The following is a 27,559-nucleotide window of genomic DNA, read 5'->3' on the forward strand; positions in this document are numbered from 1 at the left end:
GAATTGAGGAATTGTGGAATTGTGGAAATGGGAATTGTGGAATTGAGGAATTGTGGAATTGTGGAAATGGGAATTGTGGAATTGAGGAATTGTGGAATTGAGGAATTGTAGAATTGTGGAATTGTGGAATTGTGGAATTGAGGAATTGTGGAATTGTGGAATCGAGGAATTGTGGAATTGTTCAGGCTGGAAAGGAGCTTTGAGTCCAACAAAACCAGTCCCAGTGTCCAGTACCAGCTGCTGGCCCCAGGTGCCGCCTCTATGGGTTTTTGGGATGTTTCCAGGGATTTTCCATGAGGAAATTCCTGCTGATGTCCGACCTGAGAGGCCCCCAGCACATCCTGAGGCTGTTCCATCTGCTCCTGTCCCTGTTCCCTGGGAGCAGAGCCCTAATTCCCCTGGCTGTCCCCTCCTGCCAGGGACTTGTGTGGAGCCAGAAGGTCCCTCCTGATCCCTCTTTTCTCCAGGATAAACATTCCCAGCTCCCTCAGTCGCTCCTGGGGCTCCAAACCCTTCCCAGCTCCATTCCCATTGCTCCAAACCCTTCCCAGCTCCATTCCCATTGCTCCAAACCCTTCCCAGCTCCATTCCCACTGCTCCAAACCCTTCCCAGCTCCATTCCCATTGCTCCAAACCCTTCCCAGCTCCATTCCCATTGCTCCAAACCCTTCCCAGCTCCATTCCCATTGCTCCAAACCCTTCCCAGCTCCATTCCCATTGCTCCAAACCCTTCCCAGCTCCATTCCCATTGCTCCAAACCCTTCTCAGCTCCATTCCCATTGCTCCAAACCCTTCCCAGATCCATTCCAGGTGCCCCAAACCCTTCCCAGCTCCATTCCAGGTGCCCCAAACCCTTCCCAGCTCCATTCCAGGTGCTCCAAACCCTTCCCAGCTCCATTCCTGATGCTCCAAACCCTTCCCAACTCCATTCCCATTGCTCCAAACCCTTCCCAGCTCCATTCCCATTGCTCCAAACCCTTCCCAGCTCCATTCCAGGTGCTCCAAACCCTTCCCAGCTCCATTCCAGGTGCTCCAAACCCTTCCCAGCTCCATTCCCACTGCTCCAAACCCTTCCCTGCTCCATTCCCATTGCTCCAAACCCTTCTCAGCTCCATTCCCATTGCTCCAAACCCTTCCCAGCTCCATTCCAGGTGCTCCAAACCCTTCTCAGCTCCATTCCCATTGCTCCAAACCCTTCCCAGCTCCATTCCTGATTCTCCAAACCCTTCCCAGCTCCATTCCTGATTCTCCAAACCCTTCCCAGCTCCATTCCCATTGCTCCAAACCCTTCCCAGCTCCATTCCCGATGTTCCAAACCCTTCCCAGCTCCATTCCCACTGCTCCAAACCCTTCCCAGCTCCATTCCCATTGCTCCAAACCCTTCCCAGCTCCATTCCAGGTGCTCCAAACCCTTCCCAGATCCATTCCTGGTTCTCCAAACCCTTCCCAGCTCCATTCCCATTGCTCCAAACCCTTCCCAGCTCCATTCCCACTGCTCCAAACCCTTCCCAGATCCATTCCAGGTGCTCCAAACCCTTCCCAGATCCATTCCCATTGCTCCAAACCCTTCCCAGCTCCATTCCCACTGCTCCAAACCCTTCCCAGCTCCATTCCCGATGTTCCAAACCCTTCCCAACTCCATTCCAGGTGCTCCAAACCCTTCCCTGCTCCATTCCCATTGCTCCAAGCCCTTCCCAGCTCCATTCCAGGTGCTCCAAACCCTTCCCAGCTCCATTCCCACTGCTCCAAACCCTTCCCAGCTCCATTCCTGGTTCTCCAAACCCTTCCCAGCTCCATTCCATCCCTCCCTGCAACTTGAGGCACAATAAATCCATTTTAAATCCATTTTAAATCCATTTTAAATCCATTTTAAATCCCAAATCCCAGCTCCCACTCGCACCCAGAGCCTGGAATATTCAGATTCCGAGCATCTCTTTGAGATTTTATTCCTCCACCCACGGTCTCTGCCGGAGCAATCTGCTCCCTCCTCCCGTTAATTACGGCTCAAGACGCTGCTTTGGACCTGTGCTTGCATTTCCAGGGGAAAAATCCTCCCCAGATTTGATTATCGGAATAATGAGCTGAGGAGCAGGAGAAAATTAAAAATAAAGAGGGGGAAAATTCCAGAATCCAACGGTTTTTGTGGTGTGGAGAAAAAAATTCTAATTCCCTCTGGATTTGGGATTTTGGGGGTTTTATTTCCTTCAGTTTAGGGTCAGATCTGCGGGATTATTTCGCAGGTGAATCCTGAATTTTGGTGATGGGGAGGAGTAGAAAACCCCAAGAGATCCCAGATCAAAGCCTTCCTTGGGGTCGGGATCTGGGATCCCAAAATCCATCCAAACCCAGGGGCTGGTCCCAGAAATGAAACCAAAAGGAGAAATAAACTGAAAATGATGATTTTTATGGGGGTGATTTTCAGTTTTCCCGCGATGTCCGGGCGCTCCTCAGGGATCTGAAAACCCCAAGGACGAGCTTGGATTTCCTCCAGGATTTATCCCGGAGCTCTGCCCCTCCAACCCACTCCCTTCCCGTTGCATCCGTGGCCATCAGAGGACGCGTTTTGGCGGAATCTCAGATTTATTTTCACCCCTCTCCTCGTCTCCTTCAGGGCCAAGGGTCACAATTAGCAATTTAACGAGCTAATTAAGCGCCCCAAAGCGCAGCAAAGCCGCCGGCCCACGCTCGTCCCGGAGGTGAATCCTCAGCGGGGTTTTGGTCTCAAAATAACCCAAATTTCCCTTTCCTGGGAGCAGGGGGTGGAAGGGGAAGCTGGGAAGGGAGAGTTGGAATTGGGGAGGGTTGGAAAAACAGAGGAAGGATGGGAAAAGCGGGAATGGCGGCTGGGCCACGAGGGCAAAATGAAAATATCGATGGAAGGGGAAAGGGAGAGCGGAGAAAGGGACAGAGGAGGTGGGAGAGGAGCCCTGGGTGCCTCTCCTGGGACACCACGGAATCTCTTCCCGCTCCGGAGGCGCCGGCACGACGTTCCCGAGCACAGAGCCCCAAAAATCCTCCCTGCTGCTCCAGCCAAGCCCACAGGGAGATTCCCCCACATTCCCAGCCCCCGGGAAGGCTCCAGCAGAAGAGGGAAGAGGAAAAACAACCAAAAACAACCAAAAAAAAGGCAGAAATCCCCACCAAGCTGGAAAAATCGGCCGCTGTTTTTTTGTTTTCCCGGAGTGTCCAGCCGGGAATCCGCGAGGATCCAGGCACGCCCGGCACGGATCCCCTCCCAAAATTCCTCCCAAAAAAAAAATCTCCTTCTTGGGATCTTCTCCCTCTCCTCGCCGCTCCTTTTCCAAGAGGGGACAGACTCGTGGGACGAGGGAAGATTCCGGCGCTTTGGGACGCGGGAGGCTCAGGATTCCTGGGGATTCCTTGGGATTCCTGGGGATTCCTCAGGAGAAGCGCTCAGCACTGCTCGGCCTCCACAAATCCCTCTTTTTCCTGGCTGGCCGCCTCCACCTCGGCGTACGAGGAGGGGTTGGAGTGGTTCCGGAATTTCATGGCGGGCCAGCGGTGCGGCCTCCGCTGGGGAGGGAAACAGAGGCGTGAGGAAAATTCCATGAAAAATAACATTAAAGGGATGATTCGCAGGTTTCCCGCGGTCTCCAGGATGGAGACAGAAAATTCCAGAAGAATTCTCTGGCTGGAGACAGAGAAAATTCCAGAAGAATTCTCCAGCTGGAGAGAGAAAATTCCAGAATTCTCTGGCTGGAGACAGAGAAAATTCCAGAAGAATTCTCTGGCTGGAGACAGAGAAAATTTCAGAAGAATTCTCTGGAATTATTAAATCCAAGGATTTGGGCTGGGTTGGAGGACACAGATCCAGGGATTTGGGCTGGGTTGGGAAGACAGATCCAGGGATTTGGGCTGGGTTGGAGGACACAAATCCAAGGATTTGGGCTGGAGAGGAGGACACAGATCCAAGGATTTGGGCTGGGTTGGAGGACACAGATCCAAGGATTTGGGCTGGGTTGGGAATACAGATCCAAGGATTTGGGCTGGGTTGGAGGACACAAATCCAAGGATTTGGGCTGGAGAGGAGGACACAGATCCAGGGATTTGGGCTGGGTTGGAGGACACAAATCCAAGGATTTGGGCTGGGTTGGAGGACACAGATCCAAGGATTTGGGCTGGGTTGGAGGACACAGATCCAGGGATTTGGGCTGGGTTGGGAATACAGATCCAGGGATTTGGGCTGTCCCAGCTGCAGGGAAGTGAGGATGGGGAGCATGGGAGGATCTGACTCACCTCGATGAGGAAGAGGGCGGCGCTGGACGTGGGGTGGCCGCTGATGTAGATCCCGGCCAGGATGATCCCGGCCAGGAGCAGCACGGCCACCACGATCCCCACCACGGTGCCCGTGGCCAGCGGGGCGCCGCCGCTCCCGGAGGGAATGCTGCTCCTCGTGCCTGGAAAACGGGATCCAGCCAGGCTGAGACCTCGGCAACCCCACCCAGGGACCCTTCCCGGGGACATTCCCGGGGATTTGGGGAGAGGTTTGGTTAAAATTTGGAATGATGTGGATTTAAAAGGCCCCACCCTGCTGGGTGAACTTCCCCAGGAACTGGGATTCGCTCCTGCTTTGCCAAGGACCTGACAGCAGGGGAAGAGGGGTTGGAACCTTCCAGAACCTCTGGAATTAGGCAGCAGTTTGGGGCTGATGGAAAGGCTGAGGCTGAGCCAGGATTCCCGGGAAAAGGGAGGGAAAATCCAGGCAAAGGATAATTTATAGTTGGATTTTACCTTGTTTTTATGTCCCAGCCAGAGAAATTCAAAGGAAAAAGAGCTTTGTGTCCATAAAAATATTGTAAATAATGGGAATTATACAGAAGGAGAAAACTGGAGCTGGCAAAGCAGGAGCGAGTGGGAAACGTGGACAAAGAGCATCAGGATAAAACAGAGTATTCCCAAATTTCCCCTGGCTGGAATTGCGCTGATCAGGGTGAGGACAATGGGAATTTCATCCTAATCTCTCTGGGGTCCTCCCCACAGCCTCTGCATCCAGGGAATCCCGAGTTCCCTCGGAGCAGGGAGGGGGATGAAGGCCCAAATCCAGGGAATCCCGAGTTCCCTCAGAGCAGGGAGGGGGATGAAGGCCCGAATCCAGGGAATCCCGAGTTCCCTCGGAGCAGGGAGGGGGATGAAGGCTCGAATCCAGGGAATCCCGAGTTCCCTTGGAGCAGGGAGAGGGATGAAGGCCTTACCCTCTCCTCCCGCAAACTGGTTGAGCTTCGTGTCGTCTGAAAGGAGAAAACAACAAAGTCAGGATGTTTCTGGGATATCCTCGCGATTCCCGCCCCATTCCCTCCCCCTGGGATGGGATCTCCGGATGATTTTGGATCTCTGTGGGAAAGGGAGGCACCTGGAAAAGCCCAGAGTGGGAGTGGGGTGAGGTTTTCCGTGGTTGAGGGGCACCTGGAGCACAAATATCCCAGGGAAGGGGTCGTTCACTGCTCCCGGCGGGAGCTTTGATCCATGGCCGGGTGTCCGTGTTCAGCCGATGGAATCTGCGGCCAAAGCATCCCAAAAATTCCATGGGATGCTCAAAAGCCACTTCCATTCCTTGGCTCATTCTGGAAGGATCTATCGGACAAGGCTTTGTCTCTCAACAGGCTCCACACGGCCACCCCCACAAGGGTGAAATCCTGATCCAGAATTCCTGGATCTTGGTTCAGCCTCCAAATCCTGATCCAGAATTCCCAGGGCTCAACTCAGCCTCCAAATCCCAATCCAGAATTCCCGGGGCTTGGTTCAGCCTCCAAATCCCAATCCAGAATTCCCAGGGCTCGGCTCAGCCTCCAAATCCCAATCCAGAATTCCCAGGGCTTGGTTCAGCCTCCAAATCCTGATCCAGAATTCCCAGGGCTCAACTCAGCCTCCAAATCCCAATCCAGAATTCCCGGGGCTTGGTTCAGCCTCCAAATCCCAATCCAGAATTCCCAGGGCTTGGCTCAGCCTCCAAATCCCAATCCAGAATTCCCGGGACTTGGCTCAGCCTCCAAATCCCAATCCAGAATTCCCAGGGCTTGGCTCAGCCTCCAAATCCCAATCCAGAATTCCCGGGGCTTGGCTCAGCCTCCAAATCCTGATCCAGAATTCCCAGGGCTCAACTCAGCCTCCAAATCCCAATCCAGAATTCCCGGGGCTTGGTTCAGCCTCCAAATCCCAATCCAGAATTCCTGGATTTTGGTTCAGCCTCCAAATCCCAATCCAGAATTCCCAGGGCTTGGCTCAGCCTCCAAATCCTGATCCAGAATTCCCAGGGCTTGGCTCAGCCTCCAAATCCTGATCCAGAATTCCCAGGGCTTGGCTCAGCCTCCAAATCCTGATCCAGAATTCCCAGGGCTTGGCTCAGCCTCCAAATCCCGATCCAGAATTCCCAGGGCTTGGCTGGGCTCCGGTGAGTCCGGCTGTGCCCCAGAGCTCCAGGAGCACATCCAGGGAGCTGGAAGGGCTGGGAAGGACATGGATCCCAAAACCAGGGATTTGGGCTGGGGGGACACAGACCCAGGGATTTGGGATGGAGGGAAGGATGTGGACCCGGGGATCTGGGATGGATGGAGAAGACACAGACCCAAGAATCTGGGATAATGAGGATATGGATCCAGGGATCTGGGATGGATGGAATCACACAGATCCAGGGATCTGGGATGGAGGGAATCACACAGACACAGGAATCTGGGATGGATGGAATCGCACAGATCCAGGGATCTGGGATGGAGGGAAGGACACAGACACAGGAATCTGGGATGGATGGAATTGCACAGATCCAGGGATCTGGGATGGAGGGAATCACACAGATCCAGGGATCTGGGATGGAGGGAATCGCACAGATCCAGGGATCTGGGATGGAGGGAATCGCACAGATCCAGGGATCCGGGATGGATGGAATTGCACAGATCCAGGGATCTGGGATGGAGGGAATCACACAGATCCAGGGATCTGGGATGGAGGGAAGGACCCCTCAGGCCCAATCCCCTCCCTCCCCCCGCCGTTTGCTCCTTCCCAGATCCCGAATTCTCCTGGCGCCCGTGTCACGCGCATCCTCCCGTTCTCCCGGGCTGGAAAATGCTGGATTCCCACCCCCCCGAGCCTCTCCCCGCTCCTCTCCCCGCCAGCCCCGGCAGGCGCCAGCTCCGTTCCCCCACCCGGCTCCTTCCCGGCGCCGAAGGACAATTAGGAGCGCTCCTAATTACCCTAATTAGCACTCGGCGGTAGGGACAATTAAGCAGCCGAATTGCGGCGCTACCTGCGCCAGGATCGGCGGGTCCCGCATTAATGGGATTATGGAGCTGGGGGGTCTCCAGGGAGGATTTTTGTGGAGCAGCATTCCCAAGGAAATGGTGATGGCCGCGGGAATTCCGGCCTTGAGGAATCCCCGAATCCCGGGATCGACCCCTTCAGGATCCCGCGGGTTCTGCCCACCGGGGCTTGGCTGCTTCACAAATGGGGGAAAAAGCTGGAAAAACTGGAAAGCTCTTCCCGTGCCTCGCTCCCCCGGCTGGCACCTCTGGGCTGCCCTTCCTTCCCTTTTCCAGCATCTCCTGCTCCCATCCCTCCCCAAGGACGGCGTTTGGAGCGCCCTGGGATAGCGGGATAGCCCTGCCCTTGGAATGGGATGAGCTTGGAGCTCCCTTCCAAGCCAAATCCTCCTGGGATTCCAGATTTTTACAGATCCGGGGGTCGCCGCTGCTCTTTTACAGATGGAGAAATGAACTTGGGAGGGGATTTGGGGGAGTAATTCCTCCCTGTGAGGGCTGGGATGGAATTCCCAGATTTGCTGGGGCTGCTCCTGGATCCCTGGGAGCGCCCAAGGCCAGGCTGGACATTGGGGTTTGGATTGGCCTGGGATGGTGGGAGGTGTCCCTGGGCGCACTGGAGGGGATTTGAGGTCCTTTTCCACCCCAAACCATTCCCTGACTCTGCTCCAAAGCCCATCCGGTCCTGGGATTTACTCGGATCTGGATTTTCTGAGGCAGTGAAAGACCTGTCCAGGGATCAGGATCCAGGATGGGGGATTGATCCCTTGTCCCAAGGATCAGGGATGGGGGATCCCCATCCCAAGGATCAGGAATGGTGGATCCCCATCCCAAGGATCAGGATTGGGAATGGTGGATCCCCATCCCAAGGATCAGGATTGGGAATGGTGGATCCCCATCCCAAGGATCAGGATTGGTGGATCCCCATCCCAAAGATCAGGAATGGTGGATCCCTTGTCCCAAGGATCAGGAATGGTGGATCCCCATCCCAAGGATCAGGAATGTTGGATCCCCATCCCAAGGATCAGGATTGGGAATGGTGGATCCCCATCCCAAGGATCAGCACCAGTGGATCCCCATCCCAAGGATCAGGATCAATGGATCCCCATCCCAAGGATCAGGATTGGGAATGGTGGATCCCTTATCCCAAGGATCAGGATCGGTGGATCCCTTATTCCCAAGGATCAGGAATGATGGATCCCCATCCCAAGGATCAGGAATGGTGGATCCCCATCCCAAGGATCAGGATTGGGAATGGTGGATCCCCATCCCAAGGATCAGCACCAGTGGATCCCCATCCCAAGGATCAGGATCAATGGATCCCCATCCCAAGGATCAGGATTGGGAATGGTGGATCCCTTATCCCAAGGATCAGGATCGGTGGATCCCTTATTCCCAAGGATCAGGAATGATGGATCCCCATCCCAAGGATCAGGATCAGTGGATCCCCATCCCAAGGACCAGGAATGGTGGATCCCCATCCCAAGGATCAGGATTGGGAATGGGGGATCCCCATCCCAAGGATCAGGATTGGGAATGGTGGATCCCCATCCCAAGGATCAGCATCAGTGGATCCCTTATCCCAAGGATCAGGATCAGTGGATCCCCATCCCAAGGATCAGGAATGGTGGATCCCTTGTCCCAAGGATCAGGACCAGGATCCCTTATTCCCAAGGATCAGGATCGGTGGATCCCCATCCCAAGGATCAGGAATGGTGGATCCCCATCCCAAGGATCAGGATCAGGAATGGTGGATCCCCATCCCAAGGATCAGGATTGGGAATGGTGGATCCCCATCCCAAGGATTGGGATCAGTGGATCCCTTATTCCCAAGGATCAGGATCCGTGGATCCCCATCCCAAGGACCAGGAATGGTGGATCCCCATCCCAAGGATCAGCATCAGTGGATCCCTTATCCCAAGGATCAGGATCAGGATCAGTGGATCCCCATCCCAAGGATCAGGAATGTCGGATCCCTTATCCCAAGGATCAGGATCCGTGGATCCCCATCCCGAGGCTCAGGATCGGTGGATCCCCATCCCAAGGATCAGGATCAGTGGATCCCCATCCCAAGGACCAGGATCGGTGGATCCCCATCCCAAGGATCAGGAATGGGGGATCCCCATCCCAAGGATCAGGATCAGGAATGGTGGATCCCTTGTCCCAAGGGTCAGGAATGGTGGATCCCCATCCCAAGGATCAGGATCAGGAATGGTGGATCCCTTGTCCCAAGGGTCAGGAATGGTGGATCCCCATCCCAAGGATCAGGATCAGGAATGGTGGATCCCTTGTCCCAAGGGTCAGGAATGGTGGATCCCCATCCCAAGGATCAGGATCAGGAATGGTGGATCCCCATCCCAAGGATCAGGATCAGGATCAGGATCGGTGGATCCCCATCCCAAGGATCAGGAATGGTGGATCCCCATCCCAAGGATCAGGATCCGTGGATCCCCATCCCAAGGATCAGGATCAGTGGATCCCCATCCCAAAGATCAGGATTGGGAATGGTGGATCCCCATCCCAAGGATCAGGAATGTCGGATCCCCATCCCAAGGATCAGGATCAGTGGATCCCCATCCCAAGGATCAGAAATGGTGGATCCCTTGTCCCGAGGATCAGGATCGGTGGATCCCCATCCCAAGGATCAGGAATGGTGGATCCCTTGTCCCAAGGATCAGGATTGGGAATGGTGGATCCCCATCCAAAGATCAGCATCAGTGGATCCCTTATCCCAAGGATCAGGATCAGGATCCCTTATTCCCAAGGATCAGGATTGGGAATGGTGGATCCCCATCCCAAGGATCAGCATCAGTGGATCCCTTATTCCCAAGGATCAGGATCAGGATCAGTGGATCCCCATCCCAAGGATCAGGATCGGTGGATCCCCATCCCAAGGACCAGGATCAGTGGATCCCCATCCCGGGATCCAGGCTCCCGGGCACACACCTTCGGTGGTGAGGCTGCCGAGGAAGAGCGAGGCCGTGGCGGAGGAGCCGCGCTGTGGCCGCGGGGTCGCGGGGCTGGCCGGGGGTGCCGGGTAACGCTCGCCTTCCGCCAGATCCTCACAGCTCCCCTCGTCCTGCTGCTGGAAAAGGAAAACCTGGAGCTGCTTTTCCATGTTTCTTAATAAAGGGGATAAAGGGAATAAAGGGAATAAAGGGAATAAAGGGAATAAAGGGAATAAAGGGAATAAAGGGAATAAAGGGAATAAAGGCAGAGGTGAAGGGGAATCCAAAGGGAATCCAGGGATGAAAAGGGAATCAAGGGGTGTTTAAGGGGGATAAATAACGGTTTACAGGTGTAGATAAAGGGAATAAAGGGATATCCCAAGGAAATGAATATAGGGGCATCCTGAGGAAATAAACAAGGAATATCCTGAGGAAATAATGGGATATCTCAAGGAAATAAATAAGGAATATCCCAAGGAAATAATGGGATATCTCAAGGAAATAAATATAGGGGTATCCCAAGGAAATATAAGGAATATCCCAAGGAAATTAAGGGATATCCCAAGGAAATAAATATAGGGGCATCCTGAGGAAATAAACAGGGAATATCCCAAGGAAATTAAGGGATATCCCAAGGGAATAAATAAAGGAGTATCCCAAGGAAACCAAGGGAATAAATATAGGGATATCCAAAGGAAATAAAGGAATATCCCAAGGGCTGTCTAAAAGGAATAAAGGGATATAAGGAGATACTTAAGGGAATAAAGGGATATTTAAAGGGATATCCAAAGGGAATAAAGGAAAATCCCAAGGGGTATCCAAAGGGAACAAAGGGAAATAAAGGAATAAAGGGGAAAAAAGGAATATCTGAAGGGAACAAGGGGAAATCCCAAGGGGTATCTGAAGGGAACAAAGGGAAATAAAGGAATCAAGAGAAATAAAGGGAAATAAAGAAATAACTAAAGGGAACAAAGGGAAATCCCAAGGGGTATCTGAAGGGAACAAAGGGAAATAAAGGAATAAAGAAATAAAGAGAAATAAAGGGAAATAAAGGAATAACTAAAGGGAACAAAGGGAAATAAAGGAATAAAGAGAAATAAATAAAGGAATAACTAAAGGGAACAAAGGGATATCCCAAGGGGTATCTAAAGGGAACAAAGGGAAATCCCAAGGGGTATCCAAAGGGAACAAAGGGAAATCCCAAGGTCTGATCCCGAGCTGACACCAGCACTCATTTCCTGAGCAGGGCCATTGGTTTTCCCGAGGCTCAGCGCCATTCCCAGCCCAGCAGGAGGGGATGGGATTCTCCGGGCTCACCTGGCCGCAGCCGTAGCTCAGCCACTCCTCCCGGTAGCGGTCGAAGCCGCTGGAGCACCTGTGGGGAAAAGCGGGATCATCCAGGGCCAGGTGGATCCCAAAAGTCCCAAATGGCTGCTGGGTGGGAACAGCTGGACAAACGGAGCTCGGAAAGGCGACAGCCGGGATTTTATCCATGTGGCTGTGCTGGAAGAGCCCAAACATTCCCCTTCCCAGAGGGGGAAAAGGGTCAAGAGCGCTTCTCCAAGGGAAAAGGAGAGGGAAAAGCGGGATGGAGGCACGGCTGAGCTCGAGTTTCCATCCCCGGAGTCGCTGCCAGGGCAAGGCCGCCAGATCCACGGGGTTGGTTGGGCTCATTCCAGCAACATCTGCACGGGAAAAACACCGCAGGAATTCCAAATGACATCAGGCAAACGCCAGCCGGAGAATTCCCTGCAGGAACAGCGCTCGGAGCAGCGCTCCCACCTCTGGAAAGGCTCGGGGAGGAAAAGCCACAAGAGGTTTGTGCCATTTACCCAGCAGGGAAAGGAGAAACCTCAGGAAAACTTCAGCTCCTGCTGAGATCCCCGCTCAGAGCCCGGTTCCTGTCCCAGTTTTGGGCAGAAAAAGGGATTTTAGCTGTTTGGGAGAGAGCTGGGAGGGTTCAGGGTTGGGATCACGAGGTTGGGACAGCGGCTCCAAGCCTGGAGCTGCGTTGGGAAGGATCAGGGGGCTCTGCAGGACCGGCCCGGCTGGAAGCCAACGATTCCCAGTTTCTGCCAGCTGGAATTCCCATTTGGAGCCTGAACTGTCCCCAGGAACAGGAGCAAACACCAGCAACGGCAGCCGGGAGGGTGGAAAAGGGTTAAACCTCCAGAGGGCTGGGATTGGTGGGATATTGGGAAGGGATTCCTGCCTGTCAGGGCTGGGATGGAATTCCCAGAGCCCCCGGATCCCTGGGAATGTCCCAGACCAGGCTGGACAGCGGGAGGTGTCCCTGCCATGGCAGGGGTGGCACAGGATGGGATTTAAGGTCTCTTTCCAACCCAAACCACTCCGGGATTCCATCATCGGATGAAATCCCATTTTCCAAGGTCTCCAGCTCGGAACAAGCAGGACAGGGAAGGGTTTGAGCCGGGCTCAGCTGGACCCGCTGCAGCCCAGGCTCGAGTTTTGCCACCAAAGCCTGGTCTGGGCTCAGCAGAATGAGAATGTCCCGTCCCCACCGAGCCAAAAACCCCTGTCCTGCCTTGGGGGGGCTCAGAGGATGAGGAGGGGGCTGGGAGGAGCCCCCAGGAGAGCGGGGTTTCCACGCAGCAGGATCTGTGTTACTGGGTCCCCTCCCCTGCCACCAGCTCTCAATAAATCCTGCAGCTCAATCTCATTAAAATCCTGTCTGGAAAACCCTGCCCGAGCTGGAGGGGAGCAGGGACAGCACCACGTCCTCCACCCAGAACCAAAAAATCAGAAAATTCCCACTTTTGCTGCTCTATTCAGTCCGCAAAAATCAGAAAATTCCCACTTTTGCTGCTCCATCCAGCCCCAAAAATCATGAAATTCCCACCTTTGCTGCTCCTTTCAGCCCCCAAAAAATCAGAAAATTCCCACTTTTGCTGCTCCTTTCATCCCTGCTCCACTCAGCCCCAAAAATTCAGGAAATTCCCACTTTTGTTGCTCTATTCCTCCCCCAAAAATCAGAAAATTACCACCTTTGCTGCTCTATTCAGCCCCCAAAAATTCAGTGAATTCCCTCCACACCTTTGGTGCTCCCATCCCTGCTCCATCCAGCCCCAAAAATTCAGGAAATTCCTGCTTTTGCTGCTCCTTTCAGCCCCCAAAAATCATCAATTTCCCACCTTTTCTGCTCCTTTCATCCCTGCTCCATCCAGCCCCAAAAATTCAGGAAATTCCTGCCTTTGCTGCTCTATTCAGCCCCCAAAAATTCAGTGAATTCCCTCCACACCTTTGGTGCTCCCATCCCTGCTCCATCCAGCCCCAAAAATCAGGAAATTCCCACTTTTGCTGCTCCACTCAGCCCCCAAAAATCATCAATTTCCCACCTTTGCTGCTCCTTTCATCCCTGCTCCACTCAGCCCCAAAAATTCAGGAAATTCCCACTTTTGCTGCTCTATTCAGCCCCCAAAAATCAGAAAATTCCCACCTTTGCTGCTCCTTTCATCCCTGCTCCACTCAGCCCCAAAAATTCAGGAAATTCCTGCTTTTGCTGCTCCTTTCAGCCCCCAAAAATCAGAAAATTCCCACTTCTGCTGCTCTATTCCTCCCCCAAAAATCATCAATTTCCCACCTTTGGTGCTCCTTTCATCCCTGCTCCATCCAGCCCCAAAAATTCAGGAAATTCCTGCTTTTGCTGCTCTATTCAGCCCCAAAAATTCAGGAAATTCCCACTTTTGCTGCTCCCACCCCTGGTGAGCCGGGTCTGTCCCGCACTGAGGGGTGTCCCCAACGCTGTCACCTCCCTGCTGTCACCTCCCTGCAGCCCTTCCATCCTCCCTGCCCGAGTCAGGACAAGTTCTCCCCATTTTTTAACACCTCACTGACAAAAATGTGAGTCCTGCCTCATCTCCCAGCTCATGGCAGGACTCAAAACCCCAGGAAACGCGACCTTGGAGGGGTTTGGAACCGGAGATGGGCTCACGGCTCAACTGTGGGGCAACAGCAGCACTTCAGCACCCCAAAAAATGACAAAAAAACCAACAAAAAATGGGGAAATAATTTAAAAATAAAAAAATCAGGAGCAGAGGTGGAAAGGGAGGCTGGTGAGGTACCTCTGCAGGACGTGGCACCAGCTGCAGTTGAAGGTCAGCTCCGAGCTCACGCACATTTCACAGCTCTGGTGCTGCAGACAGGCTGGAAAAGAGAGAGGAGAGGGGCTCCGTGTTGGATTTTATATATCTATATTGTATTATATTATATTATATTATATTTATTATAATATATTTATTTATAATATAAAATAATATATAATATATAAATATAAATAATATATAATATTATTAATATAATATAATATAATATAATATAATATAATATAATATAATATAATATAATATAATATAATATAATATAATATAATATAATATAATATAATATAATATAATATAATCATATATTATATTACATTATATTACATTATATTACATTATATTACATTATATTACATTATATTATATTATATTATATATATTACATTACATTACATTACATTACACTATATTATATTACATTATATTATATATATTACATTACATTACATTATATTATATTACATTATATTACATTATATTACATTATATTATATTACATTATATTACATTATATTATATATATTACATTATATTACATTACATTATATTATATTATATTATATTATATTATATTATATTATATTATATTATATTATATTATATTATATTATATTATATTATATTATATTATATTATATTATATTATATTACATTACATTATATTATATTATACTATATTATAATTCTATTATATTATATTCACAATAGAGTATAAAAACATATATCATATATATTATGTTTTATATTACATTATATTACATTATATTACATTATATTATGTTATATTACATTACATTATATTACATTATATTACATTATATTACATTATATTACATTATATTATATTATATTATATTATATTATATTATATTATATTATATTATATTATATTATATTATATTATATTATATTATATTATATTATATTATATTTAACACAATAAAACATGCTCATCTCAAAACCAAACAGGGTCACATTTGGGTCTGTGTGCCCCTGAGGCTCAGAGCTCTTTAATAAAAGCACATTTATATAACAATATAAAAATGTGATTTTGTGTTGCCATCCCTGGGGCAGCTGGAGCAGCTCCTCCCTCCCTGAGCCCCCAGCTCTGCCCCCGAGCCTGGGCGAGCTCCCCCAGCCTTGGGCTACCTGCCCCCGCCCCCCAATCCTCAGCTCCTCTCCCACCCCGAGCCCTTCCCGAGGCAGGGAGCGACCTCAGGCCTCTGCAGCAGCACCAGAGCCCAAATCCCTCTTTTCTGACCCAAAAAAACCCCTAAAAACTGAACTGGATGAAACCCCCTGGTTTGGTGGTGGCTCCTCTGCAGAAGGAGGCAGAGCCCAAATCCCTCTTTTCTGACCCAAAAAACCACTAAAATCTGAACCCCCCTGGATGAAACCCCCCGGTTTGGTGGTGGCTCCTCTGCAACAGCACCAGAGCCCAAATCCCTCCTTTCTGACCCAAAAAAAAACCCTAAAAACTGAACCCCCCTGGTAGAAACCCCCCAGTTTGGTGGTGGCTCCTCTGCAGAAGGAGGCAGAGCCCAAATCCCTCTTTTCTGACCGAAAAAAACCCCTAAAATCTGAACCCCCCTGGATGAAACCCCCCGGTTTGGTGGTGGCTCCTCTGCAGCAGCAGGCAGAGCTCAAATCCCTCCTTTCTGACCCAAAAAACCCCTAAAACCTGAACCCCCCTGGATGAAACCCCTCGGTTTGGTGGTGGCTCCTCTGCAGCAGCACCAGAGCCCAAATCCCTCCTTTCTGACCCAAAAAAAAACCCTAAAAACTGAACCCCCCCTGATGAAACCCCCTGGTTTGGTGGTGGCTCCTCTGCAGCAGCACCAGAGCTCAAATCCCTCCTTTCTGACCCAAAAAAAACCCTAAAAACTGAACCCCCCTGGATGAAACCCCCCAGTTTGGTGGTGGCTCCTCTGCAGAAGGAGGCAGAGCTCAAATCCCTCCCTTTTGACCCAAAAAAAACCTAAAAACTGAACCCCCCTGGATGAAACCCCCCCGGTTTGGTGGTGGCTCCTCTGCAGAAGGAGGCAGAGCCCAAATCCCTCCTTTCTGACCCAAAAAAAACCCTAAAATCTGAACCCCCCTGGATGAAACCCCCCCGGTTTGGTGGCGGCTCCTCTGCAGCTCCCATCTCCCCGAGCTGCTGGGGGAAAAAAACACGGGAAAAAAAACAAACCAGGGAAAAAATAGAGAGCTCTTGCAGGATGGTTATTTATGTTCAGCTCGCAGTAACCTGCCTGCTGCTAAAATTGTCATCCAACACCCCGGGGAGGGCGTTTAACGCAGCCCCTGGGTGTTTCCTTGGCAGATTTACCCTCAGCCCGGATTTACGGGCGGCTCTGCCTCGTGTGCCCGCCTGTCCTTGGATCCAGCAGCTAAAAAACCGCTCGAGGAGCCTCCCAGAAAGCTCAGCCGGGTGTGGAGGCGTTGGAAATGTCTTGGAGACAGAGCTGGAGTGAGCTGGTGTCCAGCAGAGTCAGCTGGGAAGGGGTTTTAGTGGGAAGAGCTGGGAGGAATTGAGGGGTGGGCACAGCCTGGGAGCCCCGTGTGTCCCCCCCCGGCCACGGGGGGCTGGGACCACCGACCTCGGCCCTTTTTGGGGAGCTGTGAGCAGAGGGAAGAGGGATTTCCTGCAGATCCCTCCTTTATCAGCCCTTCCTGGGCTGTGTCCCGGCCTCCTGCCTGAGCTGGGCTGGCAAACGAGCGAGGTTTGGGATTTCTGCTGGCTGAGGTTGATTGCGAGATCATCCCGGATCCATCCAGGCAGGGCTGGGTGTGGGAGAGCTTCAGTGACAGCTGGGGACCCCAGAATGGGGATGTGGGGCTCCCCAAATACCCCAGAATGGGGATGTGGGGCTCCCCAAATACCCCAGAATGGGGATGTGGGGCTCCCCAAATACCCCAGAATGGGGATGTGGGGCTCCCCAAATACTCCAGAACGGGGATGTGGGGCTCCCCAAATACCCCAGAACAGGGTGAGCTGCTACCCCAGGACAGGGTGAGCTGCTCCCCAAATACTCCAGGGTGGGGTGAGCTGCTCCCCAAATACCCCAGAACGGGGTGAGCTGCTCCCCAAATACCCCAGGACAGGGTGAGCTGCTCCCCAAATACCCCAGGACAGGGTGAGCTGCTCCCCAAATACCCCAGGACGGGGTGAGCTGCTCCCCAAATACCCCAGGATGGGGTGAGCTGCTCCCCAAATACCCCAGGACGGGGTGAGCTGCTCCCCAAATACCCCAGGATGGGGTGAGCTGCTCCCCAGATACCCCAGGACGGGATGAGCTGCTCCCCAAATACCCCAGGACGGGATGAGCTGCTCCCCAAATACCCCAGGGTGGGGTGAGCTGCTCCCTGCTGACAGCACCCCCTCTCTCCACGGCTCCATGGACCCCAAACTCCGGGAGATGGGCGGCATCACCCTCCCAGCACCTCTGGCCCAGCCCTGGCTGCCCCCTTGGGCTGGGAATCGTGGTTTGTGGCTGGAATTGCGGCTGGGAAGGGGCTCTGGGACTCACTGGGCAGCGGGGTGAACTCCACGGCGGACAGGCTGGTGATCCTGCTGGTGTCCAGCTCCACACGGTGGTACTCGTAGATTGTCCGGCGCCGGGACTCTGCAGCAGAGCCCGGGGTTCAGAGCGGGCACAAACCCCCCCTGCCCGGGGCTGGGTCCCACCAGGGCTCGGGGCAGCCCCAGGGGTGGGGTTGTTCCCTTTGGGGGGGTGCCAGGGCACAGATTCCCTCTCCTGCCCTGTCCGGAGGAGCTCTGAGCTCTCCCTGCCCCTCCAGCCCTGCTCCGCTCCCAAACAAACATCGCTGGGCTCTGAGTCACCGGAGCCTCCCCCCAAAATCCCCTCCTGCCCCACGTTCCTCCACCCCGGGCTCTGTCCCGGCACACAGCCCGCTTAATCCGAGCTCTCCTTCCAGGACGAGCATCCCCCGCTCCTCTCCATCCCTCCGAGCCCACCCGGCTTCCCCTGCCCGCTCCTGCCCTCACGGCCCGGGAATCCCGAGAGGAATTCCGGGAGGAACCGCGGGCAGCGCCAGATGGCTCCGGGAATAACGGGAAAAACCGGGAGGGAGGAGCGGGGTCGGGCTCTGCGTGACCTGAGAGGATTTTTTTGGGGAGCCCTGCAGCTCAGGGCTCACGGGGAATAAACGTGGATGTGAGAATTCCCACATCCTGCGGATCCCTGACACGCACCGGGGCGGCTGCAGACCCCCCCAAACCTCCCTTTTCTATGGGAATGGGGCACCCTGCACGCCCTGAGCCTCTCCTCCGCCTGCAGCTCCCTTGGGGATGGAAGAGGAATTGGATTTGTCTCCTGGGAATCAGGGAAGAGCTCGGCTGCTCACGGAGCAAAGCTCCGAGGCCGAGGGATGGTCACGGGCATGGGGAGCACGGATCCCAAACAGGGATCCCAAAAATGAGGGAACACGAGGGGCAGCAGAACCCCAAACGCCTCCTCACATTCCCTGGGAATTCCAGCGGGGCGTCCTCACATCCCCAAACCCCCAAAGCCGAGGATCCCACACCTCTCCTGCCCCGCTCCCCGTGGGATCAGCTCCTCCAGGGACTCACCAGGGACATCGGGAGAGGGGTTGAGGACCATGAAGGCGTCGGAGAGCCCGGCCTTCACCGGGTGCTGGCTGGCGCTGATCTGCAGGACCGGCACCGGGATCTGCGCCGGGAACAGAGAATGTGACAGATCCCAGCCCTGCCCCGGCTCCGGGAATATCCAACCCCCCATCCCAGACCCCAGGGAACCCCCAGGGACCCTCCTGGCCCTTGAGGGACCCCTCTCTCACCTCCTTGTAGCCGAAGACGATCCTCCCGCTGCTGTGCAGGGCAGCCTGGAAGGTGAAGCTGCCCATGTCCTCCTTGCCCTGCAGATAAACCTTGTCCCACTGCACCACAAACACCGTCCCTGGGGGTGACCAGAGCCGCTCAGTCCTTCCCTCTCCCCCTGCTCCTCATCTCACCGGCCCCACCCGTCCTCTCAGGCTCACCCTGCTCTCCCCCCACCCGAGCAAAACATCCCCGAGCTCCTGACCGGGGGCTGCGCATCCCCAGGACCCCTCCCCGCAGCCCCCAGCCCCTCCGGGAGCCCGGGGATGGGGAAGGGGCAGGGGGAGGCGGCCGGAGCCGGCCCCCACCGTTATCCAGGTACTGCACGGTGGAGTTTCGGGAGTAGCTGGGGTTGAAGTTGGCCATGAGGGGCGCGATGTACTGCGTGGCCGTGAGCATGCGGTGGATGACGTCCCCCACGAAGATAAAACCTGAGCGGGCAGAGGATGAAGCAGCGCGCGCTCCCCCTCCCCGCCCCGTTCCCACCACCCCGCTCTGCCTCTCCCATCCCTTTTTTTGCCCCTCTGGGTTTCATCCGAGCCCCAGGGACCCCCCCTGTGTCCCCCCAGCCTCTGCGGGAACAGAGGGAGCAGCTCCTGATGCCCCAGGGGGATTTGGGGTGCAGGGGGAGGTTGGAAGGGCTGTGCCCCCTTCTCTGAGCTCCGGGATGTGGGGGGGGTTAGAGCCAGCACCAGAGCTGTGTCCAGCCCCCTGTGGGCATCGCATCCATCCCATGGATCCCATCCCATCCCATCCCATCCCATGGATCCCATCCCATCCCATCCATCCCATGGATCCCATCCCATCCCATCCCATGGATCCCATCCCATCCCATCCATCACATCCATCACATCCATCACATCCATCCCATGGATCCCATCCCATCCCATCCATCCCATCCCATCCCATCCCATCCCATCCCATCCCATCCCATCCCATCCCATCCCATGGATCCCATCCCATCCCATCCCATCCCATCCCATGGATCCCATCCCATCCCATCCCATCCCATCCCATCCCATCCCATCCCATCCCATCCCATGGATCCCATCCCATCCTATCCCATGGATCCCATCCCATCCCATCCCACTATCGTATTTGTCCTGGTTTAGGGCAAATTTAGGAATCCACACAATCCCGTTATCCCATCCCATTATCCTGTCCCGCTATCCCATCCCGTTATCCCCTCCCACTATCCTGCCCGGTTATCCCATCCCATTATCCCATCCCATTATCCCATCCCATGGATCCCATCCTGTTATCCCATCCCGTTATCCCATCCCATGGATCCCATCCTGTTATCCCATCCCGTTATCCCGTCCCATTATCTCATCCCCTAATCCCATCCCGTTATCCCATCCCGTTATCCCATCCCATGGATCCCATCCTGTTATCCCATCCCGTTATCCCATCCCGTTATCCCATCCCGTTATCCCGTCCCTCTCTCCCGGCCGTGCCGGGTCCCCGCTCACCGCCCGTGGCAATGGTGACCTGCCGCAGGAGGTGGCCGTAGAACGGGAAATCGAAGGACAGGACGATCCTCTGGGAGAGAGGGGAGGTGAGAACCGAGCCCAGCCCTCGGGAAAACAGCGCTGGGAATGTGGGGAGGGATGGGAGAGGGGTGGGAAAAGGGGTGGGAAAATAGATGGGAAAATAGATGGGAAAAGGGGTGGGAAAAAAAGGATGGCAGAGGAATCCTGCATCTTCCTTCCTCCCCAGAATTCCTGGTGGGCCCACAGACACTTCCCAAACCCCGACACTCTTCGAGCGCGTGGCTGGTGCCCCGAGGGTCCCCAAGGCTCCCCAAGGCTCCCCAGGGCTCCCCAGGGCTCCCCAAAGCTCTCCAAGACTCCCCAAAGCTCCCCAAAGCTCCCCAAGGCTCCCCAAGTCTCACCGAGGCTGCCCAGGGCTCCCCAGGGCTCCCCAAGGCTCCCCGAGGCTCCCCAAAGCTCCCCAAGTCTCACCGAGGCTCCCCAAGTCTCACCGAGGCTCCCCGAGGCTCCCCAAGGCTCCCAGGGCTCCCCAAGTCTCACCGAGGCTCCCCAGGGCTCCCCAAGGCTCCCAGGGCTCCCCAGGTCTCCCCGAGGTTCCCCAAGTCTCCCCAGGGTTCCCCAAGTCTCACCAAGGCTCCCCAAGTCTCACCGAGGCTCACCAAGGCTCCCAAGGCTCCCCAAGTCTCCCCGAGGCTCCCCAAGGCTCCCAGGGCTCCCCAAGTCTCACCAAGGCTCCCCAGGGCTCCCCAAGGCTCCCCAGGGCTCCCCAAGTCTCACCGAGGCTCCCCAAGGCTCCCCAGGGCTCCCCAAGTTTCACCGAGGCTCCCCAAGGCTCCCAGGGCTCCCCAAGGCTCACCGAGGCTCCCCAAGGTTCCCCAAGGTTCCCCAAGTCCCCCCAAGGCTCCCAGGGCTCCCCAAGGTTCCCCAAGGTTCCCCAAGTCTCACCGAGGCCTGCCGGTGCGTGTTGGAGAGGATCCCGTGGATCCGGGCTCGGCTCCCGTTGGTCGCTGCCATGTCCACCCAGAGCCGCCCGCGCCGCGCGTCCCCGGGGCCGTAGATCCGCGATACGTAATAGCTGTGGTTGTCCTCCTGCAGCCATGGGGACAGGGGACATGGGACAGGGGACATGGGGACATGGGACACGGGACACGGGACATGGGGACATGGGGACATGGGGATGGGACATGGGACAGAGGGATGGGACACAGGACACGGGGATGGGACACAGGACACAGGACATGGGACACAGGACACAGCAATAGGACACGGGACACGGGGATGGGACACAGGGATGGGACACGGGGATGGGACACGGGACATGGGGATGGGACACGGGACACGGGGATGGGACACGGGGACACGGGGATGGGACACAGGGATGAGACACGGGGATGGGACACAGGACACAGGACACGGGGATGGGACATGGGGATGGGACACGAGGATGGGACACGAGGATGGGACACGGGGATGGGACATGGGGATGGGATTCCCTGAGAGCCTCAGAGAGCTCCAGGCTCCCAGGGGATGCTCGGATTCCCCAGGGAACCTTTGCTCTCCCGAGGGTTGGTGTAAAAATAAGATTTTAATTCTCAAAACAGCGACATGGATGTTCTGAGAGTGGTTTTCTCTTGACCCATAATAATAATAATTATTTTAATAATATAATATAATTATATATAAAAATAGAATTTAAAATATAAAATATAACATAAAATAATTTATATAACATAAGATAATATATAATTATATATAATATATATTATATATAATATATAAAATAAAAATCATTTAAATATATAAATTGAATATAATTATATTAAATATAATAATTACATGTAATATATAATAAATAATTATATATAATTATAATTAAATTACTATTACTATCAATATCAATATTATCAATATTAATAATATTACTATTAATATTATTAATAACGATAATAACAATAAAAGTTATTATAGTAATAATGATAATAATAATAATAATAATAACAATAATAACAATAATAATAATAACAATAATAATAATAATAGGATGAGGGAGGCGTTGTTCCTTGTACCAGTCGGGTCAACCTGTACGGGAACACCTCATAAAAATTATTGAAAACCCTGAAATAACGGGTTTTGTCTCCTGAGAAATTAAACCTCGGCTGCTGCGATATTGAACCCTCGTTTCCTAATTCAAGTCCTCCAGGGAGAGCCGGGCAATCCCGGGCTGGGGAAGCGCTCCCGGCACAAACCAGGGATAAATTCGGGATGGATCCAGCGTGGAGAAGGCGCGGGGAGTGCCGGGGATGTGACCGCGGCAGGGCCCGGGGGGCACAGCCCCAGTGACCGCCCCAAACCGAGCGAACAAACCCGGGGGAAGCGCTGAACCCCGGCCCGGGGGTGAGGATGGGAGAGGGAGCCGGGATCGGGATCCGCTCCAGGGCCTGGGAGCGGCTCCCCAAGAGAGGGACCCCAAATGTTCCCCCCCCCGAGGCACCAGCAGCGCCCCCAGAGCCCCCCGAGCCGCCTGTCCCTGGTGACAGCCGGGTCAGGGAGCTGCCGGGGACAGCGGCAGGACGGACGGACAGACGGACGGACACACAGCTGGGAGCCATCGCCGGGCAGGGGAGGCCGCTGCGCACCGCGGCGGGGCGGGGGGAGATGGGGAAGCTCCGCTCCGGTGCTCCGGACCTTGTCCCCATCTGCTGCCGGCCCCTCTGACCCCCAGAACCCCCCTCTGACCACCCAAAATCCCCTCTGACCCCCCCAAAATCCCCTCTGACCACCCAAAATCCCCTCTGACCCCCCAAAATCTCCTCTGACTCCCAGAACCCCCCTCTGACCACCCAAAATCCCCTCTGACCACCCAGAACACTTCTCTGACCACCCAAAATCCCCTCTGACCACCCAAAATCCCCTCTGACTCCCAGAACCCCCCTCTGACCCCCCAAAATCTCCTCTGACCACCCAAAATCTCCTCTGACCCCCAGAACCCCCCTCTGACCCCCCAAAATCCCCTCTGACCCCCAGAACCCTTCTCTGACCCCCAGAACCCTTCTCAGAACCCCCAAAACCCCCTCTGACCCCTTAAAACTCTTCTCTGATCACCCAAAACCCCCTCTGACCCCTTAAAACTCTTCTCTGATCACCCAAAACCTCCTCTGATCCCCCCCAAACTCTTCTCTGACCCCCAGAACCCTCCTCTGACCACCCAAAATCCCCTCTGACACCCCAAAATCTCCTCTGACACCCAGAATCCCCTCTGATCCCCCAAACCCGCTCTGATACCCTTTCTCTGACCCCTCAAAACCCTTCTCTGAGTCCCAAAACCCTTCTCTGACCCCCCTAAAACTCCTCTCTGACCCCTCAAAACCTGCTCTGATCCCTCCAAACCCCCTTTCTCTGACTCCCCAAAAATCTCTCTGATCCCTCAAAACCGTTCTCTGATTCCCAAAACCCTTCTCTGACCCCCAAAAACCTCATCTGTCCCTACAAAAACAGCTCTGATCCCCCCAAAACTCCTCTCTGACCCCTCAAAACCCCCTCCGGCCCCCCAAAATTCCTCTCTGACCCCTCGTCCCAGCCCCTGCGCTCAAGCTCTGGGGCCTGGAAGGAGCCGGCAGCTCGGGATGGAATAAAAACGCCGTCAGGAAAATCCCGTGACTCGTGGGTTTTCCTGCTCCAGCCAAGTTCAGGGCGAGTCATTGCCCTCCTCAGCCTCTCCCAGCTCTTCCCTGTGGGAATTACAGCCCTGACGCATCCCAGAACCTCCCCCCTTCGCTAGGGACTGGGGAAACTGAGGCACGGGGCTGTTGGAATCGGGAGAGGGGAGGTTGGGGACACCGGGATTAGCGGGGCAGAGCTCGGGCAGGGAGCGGAGGTTTCGTCCTTTGGGCTCGGAGCTGCCTCTCCGCACCCCAAAGTTGGGATATTTTGGGAGGAGAGAGGGGAAAACTCCTCCAGGCCCTGCACTGGCACCTCCCGCGCCTGTGGCCGCGTCCCCAAACCCGGCGCAGATCCCAAATTCCCAGGAAATCGCTGCCTTTCCCTCCAGGGAAGCACCGTCGCACCCTCCCTGCGGTTCCCCGGCGGGTTTGGGCTGGTTTTGGGGTATTTTTAAACATTTCCACGTTGGGACTTTGCCCGGTTCGTGGCTCCTTTCCATCCCCGAGGGATGAGCTGGAGCTGGAGCCGCCGCGTCCCCTGCTCCTTGTGCCACCGGGGCCACCAAAAACACCGGGGCCACCAAAAACACCGGGACCACCAAAAACACCGGGGCCACCAAAAACACCAGCACCAAACCCCGCGCACCCCCCAACCCCCAGAGAGCCCCCCCAGGCTGCACAATTAACCGCCAGCTAATTGAGGGCGGGTAATTAGGCACAAGCAGGCTGGGAAGAGCCGAGGGAGGTGTCCCACGAGGTGACACCGCCGCTCGTGGTGGTGACACGTGAGCAGAGGACACCCCCAACCCCCCCGGCATCCCCTGGGGACAGCGGCCTTGTCCCCACCGGGATTTCCAGGGGACGGAGCCATCCCAGGGCTGGAATTTATCCTCTGGGATTTGGGATCCGAAGCGGAGCCGGGCTGGGAAGAGCGGCGGGAGCGGATCGGGGCAGGGGTCGGGGGTCGGGGGTCCCGGGCTCACCACGATGCGGCTCTCGTTGGCCCGCAGGGTGTCGATGGCCAGGCTGCCGCCCACCAGGTCCTGGGAGATGCGGGTCCCCTCGGACACGTCCCGAACCCTCCGTCCCTCGCTCCCGGGGGGGCGTCCTGGGGTGGGGGGGACACAGCGAGGGGTCAGCGGCACCCCTGGGCTCGCTGCTGTCCCCGGCTCTGTGACACCAGTTTGAGGGGGATGGAGAGGCGGGGAAGGCTCCGGGGTGGCTGCGGGGACAGGCGACAGTGGCCCCGGCCAGGGGAGGACACCCCCAAACCGCAGCCCCCGGCGCGGGGGGAACCTCAGCGTCCTCGATGTCCCCGAGCGTCGCTCCCCTGTCAGGGCAGGCTCCAAAGAGCCAAAAAAACCGCGTCCCTCACCCCCTCCAGCCCCGAGGAGGCAGCGGAGGCCGGAAACGCGGCTGGGGAGTGCTGGGGGGAGGATAAAAAAGCCATTTGGGGCCAAATCTGCCGAGAATCGGGAGGTTGCTGGCAGCGCGGCGCGGGCGGAGGCGGTGGGGACGGCAGGAGCTCGCCCACGGGCAGGGACACAGCCGGGACGTCTGTCCCCAAGAGGGGACACTGCACAGCCCGGGGGGGCCGCGGGCTGCTCCCCCCGCCCTTGGGAGCGTCATCCCTGGACAGTTAATTGCTAATTGCTGCCTAGCGAGCAATCCCGAGGCTGGATTCTCTTCTCCGGGAGGGGAAACTGAGGCAGGGGGGGAGCAGGGCTGAGCTGGACGTGAGGTCAGAGAGGGGCTCTGTGCCCGGGGGTCACACTCGCCATCCCTGGGGGGCACAGGGGGGGTCCAGCCCTCGCCACTGCGGGCAGGTGTGGGGTGTCCCAGAGAGCAGAGACCCCCCCAAAGGCTCCCCAAAATCTCACGGGGCACCCCCAGCCGTGCCAAGGGGTGCCGGGGGTGGGGGAATCCTGCGTGGGGACCCCCGGCAGCGGGGACACAGCCCCCTCCCCTCTGTCCCAGCGCTGCCCAGCACAAATGGGGGGTCCGGACACCCCACCCTGGCCGCGGAGATGCCGGGGCAGCACGGGGAGGGGAGCGGGACCCCCAGGGGCAGTGGGGGCGTGGGGAGCAGCGGGACACGCACCTGCGGGCTCGGGGGGCACGGGGACACCCCCACAGCACAGCTGAAGGGGGGCACACAGACCCCCCCCGGGACCCCCGGACAGACCCCCAGGGTACGGCCGGGACCCCCCTGCACCCGGGACCCCCCTGCACCCCCAAACCCGGAGCCCCCCCGGCCCCCCCCTACCTGCGCCCAGCGCCCCGCGGAGCAGGCAGAGCACGAGGAGACCCCCCCAGCCCATGGTGGGGGGCGGCGGCCCCGGCGGTGCTGGGGGTCGGGGGGCTCAGCGCCCCGCCATGGGCCGGGACCCCCGGGAGCCGCGCACCGAGCGGAGCCGGAGCCGGAGCCGGGCGGGGCCAGGGGCGGGACCGGGGGCGGGGATGGATTTGGGAAGGGTTGGGAAGGGATGGAGCCCGAGCCCGCAGCAGGACCCCCGTGCGCCCGGGGGGGGGCTCGGGAATGTTCGTCCAGCCCTGGGATGGGATGGGATGTCGCCCCCCGCCCCGGAGCGACATCTCCGGGGGGCTCACCCCTCCCCACCCCGGGTTTTTGGGGGCCGGCTGGAGACACCAGCGAGAGTCGGGGTCCCCCGGGATGTCCCCACTGCGGGCAGCCCTGCGGTGACCCCGCTGGGGTGGAGGAGGGAGAGCTCTGGGCTGAGCCCACCGGCCCCGCCCGGGTGCGCAGCCCCCCAAGCCCCACTGCAGCCCCCTTATTTGGGGGGCCTGCGCCCCTTCACCCCCATCCCTCGCCCAGCCGGGGCCCCCCATCCACACACCCGCAGGGGAGGGGTCCCCACGGCCCGAGGGTCTGTGCCCTTCCCAATCCCCCAGGTTTTCCCTTTGGAGAAGGAAGAGCGGACATTGGGGTCTGGGGGGCGCAGGATGGGGGGCACAGGGCGTGGGGGGCAGGGTGGGGGGCAGGGTGGGGGGCACAAAGTGGGGGGCACAGGGCGTGGGGGGAACAGGGTGGGGGGCAGAGAGCGGGGGTCCCGCAGGCTCCGCAGACCCCCGGAGCAGCCCGAGCCTCCAGCTCCCACATTCAGCCAAACCGACTCCTGGCCACGCCATAATTTGGGCAGCGTTTTGGGGGGCTCCGGCTGCACCCCAGCCCCTCAGCCCGGGGTGTC

At 55.8% G+C, this 27,559-nt stretch overlaps 1 protein-coding gene across 2 annotated transcripts; it reads right to left on the minus strand.

Annotated features, from left to right (window-relative positions):
- Window positions 1–1,860: 1,860 nt before the first annotated feature.
- On the minus strand, window positions 1,861–26,785 carry PLXDC1 (plexin domain containing 1). 2 transcript variants are annotated; one of them, XM_058858214.1, is made up of 14 exons: window positions 26,617–26,785; window positions 25,334–25,458; window positions 21,637–21,780; window positions 20,671–20,740; window positions 19,507–19,629; window positions 19,159–19,277; window positions 18,932–19,031; window positions 17,868–17,963; window positions 14,299–14,380; window positions 11,534–11,591; window positions 10,215–10,350; window positions 5,214–5,249; window positions 4,258–4,418; window positions 1,861–3,534 (listed from the first exon to the last, which is right to left on the minus strand). In XM_058858214.1, the coding sequence occupies exons 1-14, from the start codon at window positions 26,669–26,671 to the stop codon at window positions 3,415–3,417; spliced, it is 1,425 nt and encodes a 474-aa protein (XP_058714197.1). In that variant the 5' UTR covers window positions 26,672–26,785; the 3' UTR covers window positions 1,861–3,414. The 2 variants fall into 2 exon arrangements, with proteins under 2 accessions (XP_058714197.1, XP_058714196.1); XM_058858213.1 differs by having other exon boundaries at window positions 10,215–10,353.
- Window positions 26,786–27,559: the final 774 nt, after the last annotated feature.

Source organism: Poecile atricapillus, chromosome 27, assembly GCF_030490865.1.
Source record: "Poecile atricapillus isolate bPoeAtr1 chromosome 27, bPoeAtr1.hap1, whole genome shotgun sequence".
NCBI lineage: Eukaryota > Metazoa > Chordata > Aves > Passeriformes > Paridae > Poecile > Poecile atricapillus.

Coding starts and splice junctions, on each gene's coding strand:
- PLXDC1 (XM_058858213.1), bottom strand. CDS start 26,671: ATGGGCTGGGGGGGTCTCCTCGTGCTCTGCCTGCTCCGCGGGGCGCTG. Junction 5,250..10,214: donor CGGCAGCCTCACCACCGAAG/GTGTGTGCCCGG, acceptor TTCTCCTTTCAG/ACGACACGAAGCTCAACCAG. Junction 4,419..5,213: donor CCAGTTTGCGGGAGGAGAGG/GTAAGGCCTTCA, acceptor CCCGTTTTCCAG/GCACGAGGAGCAGCATTCCC.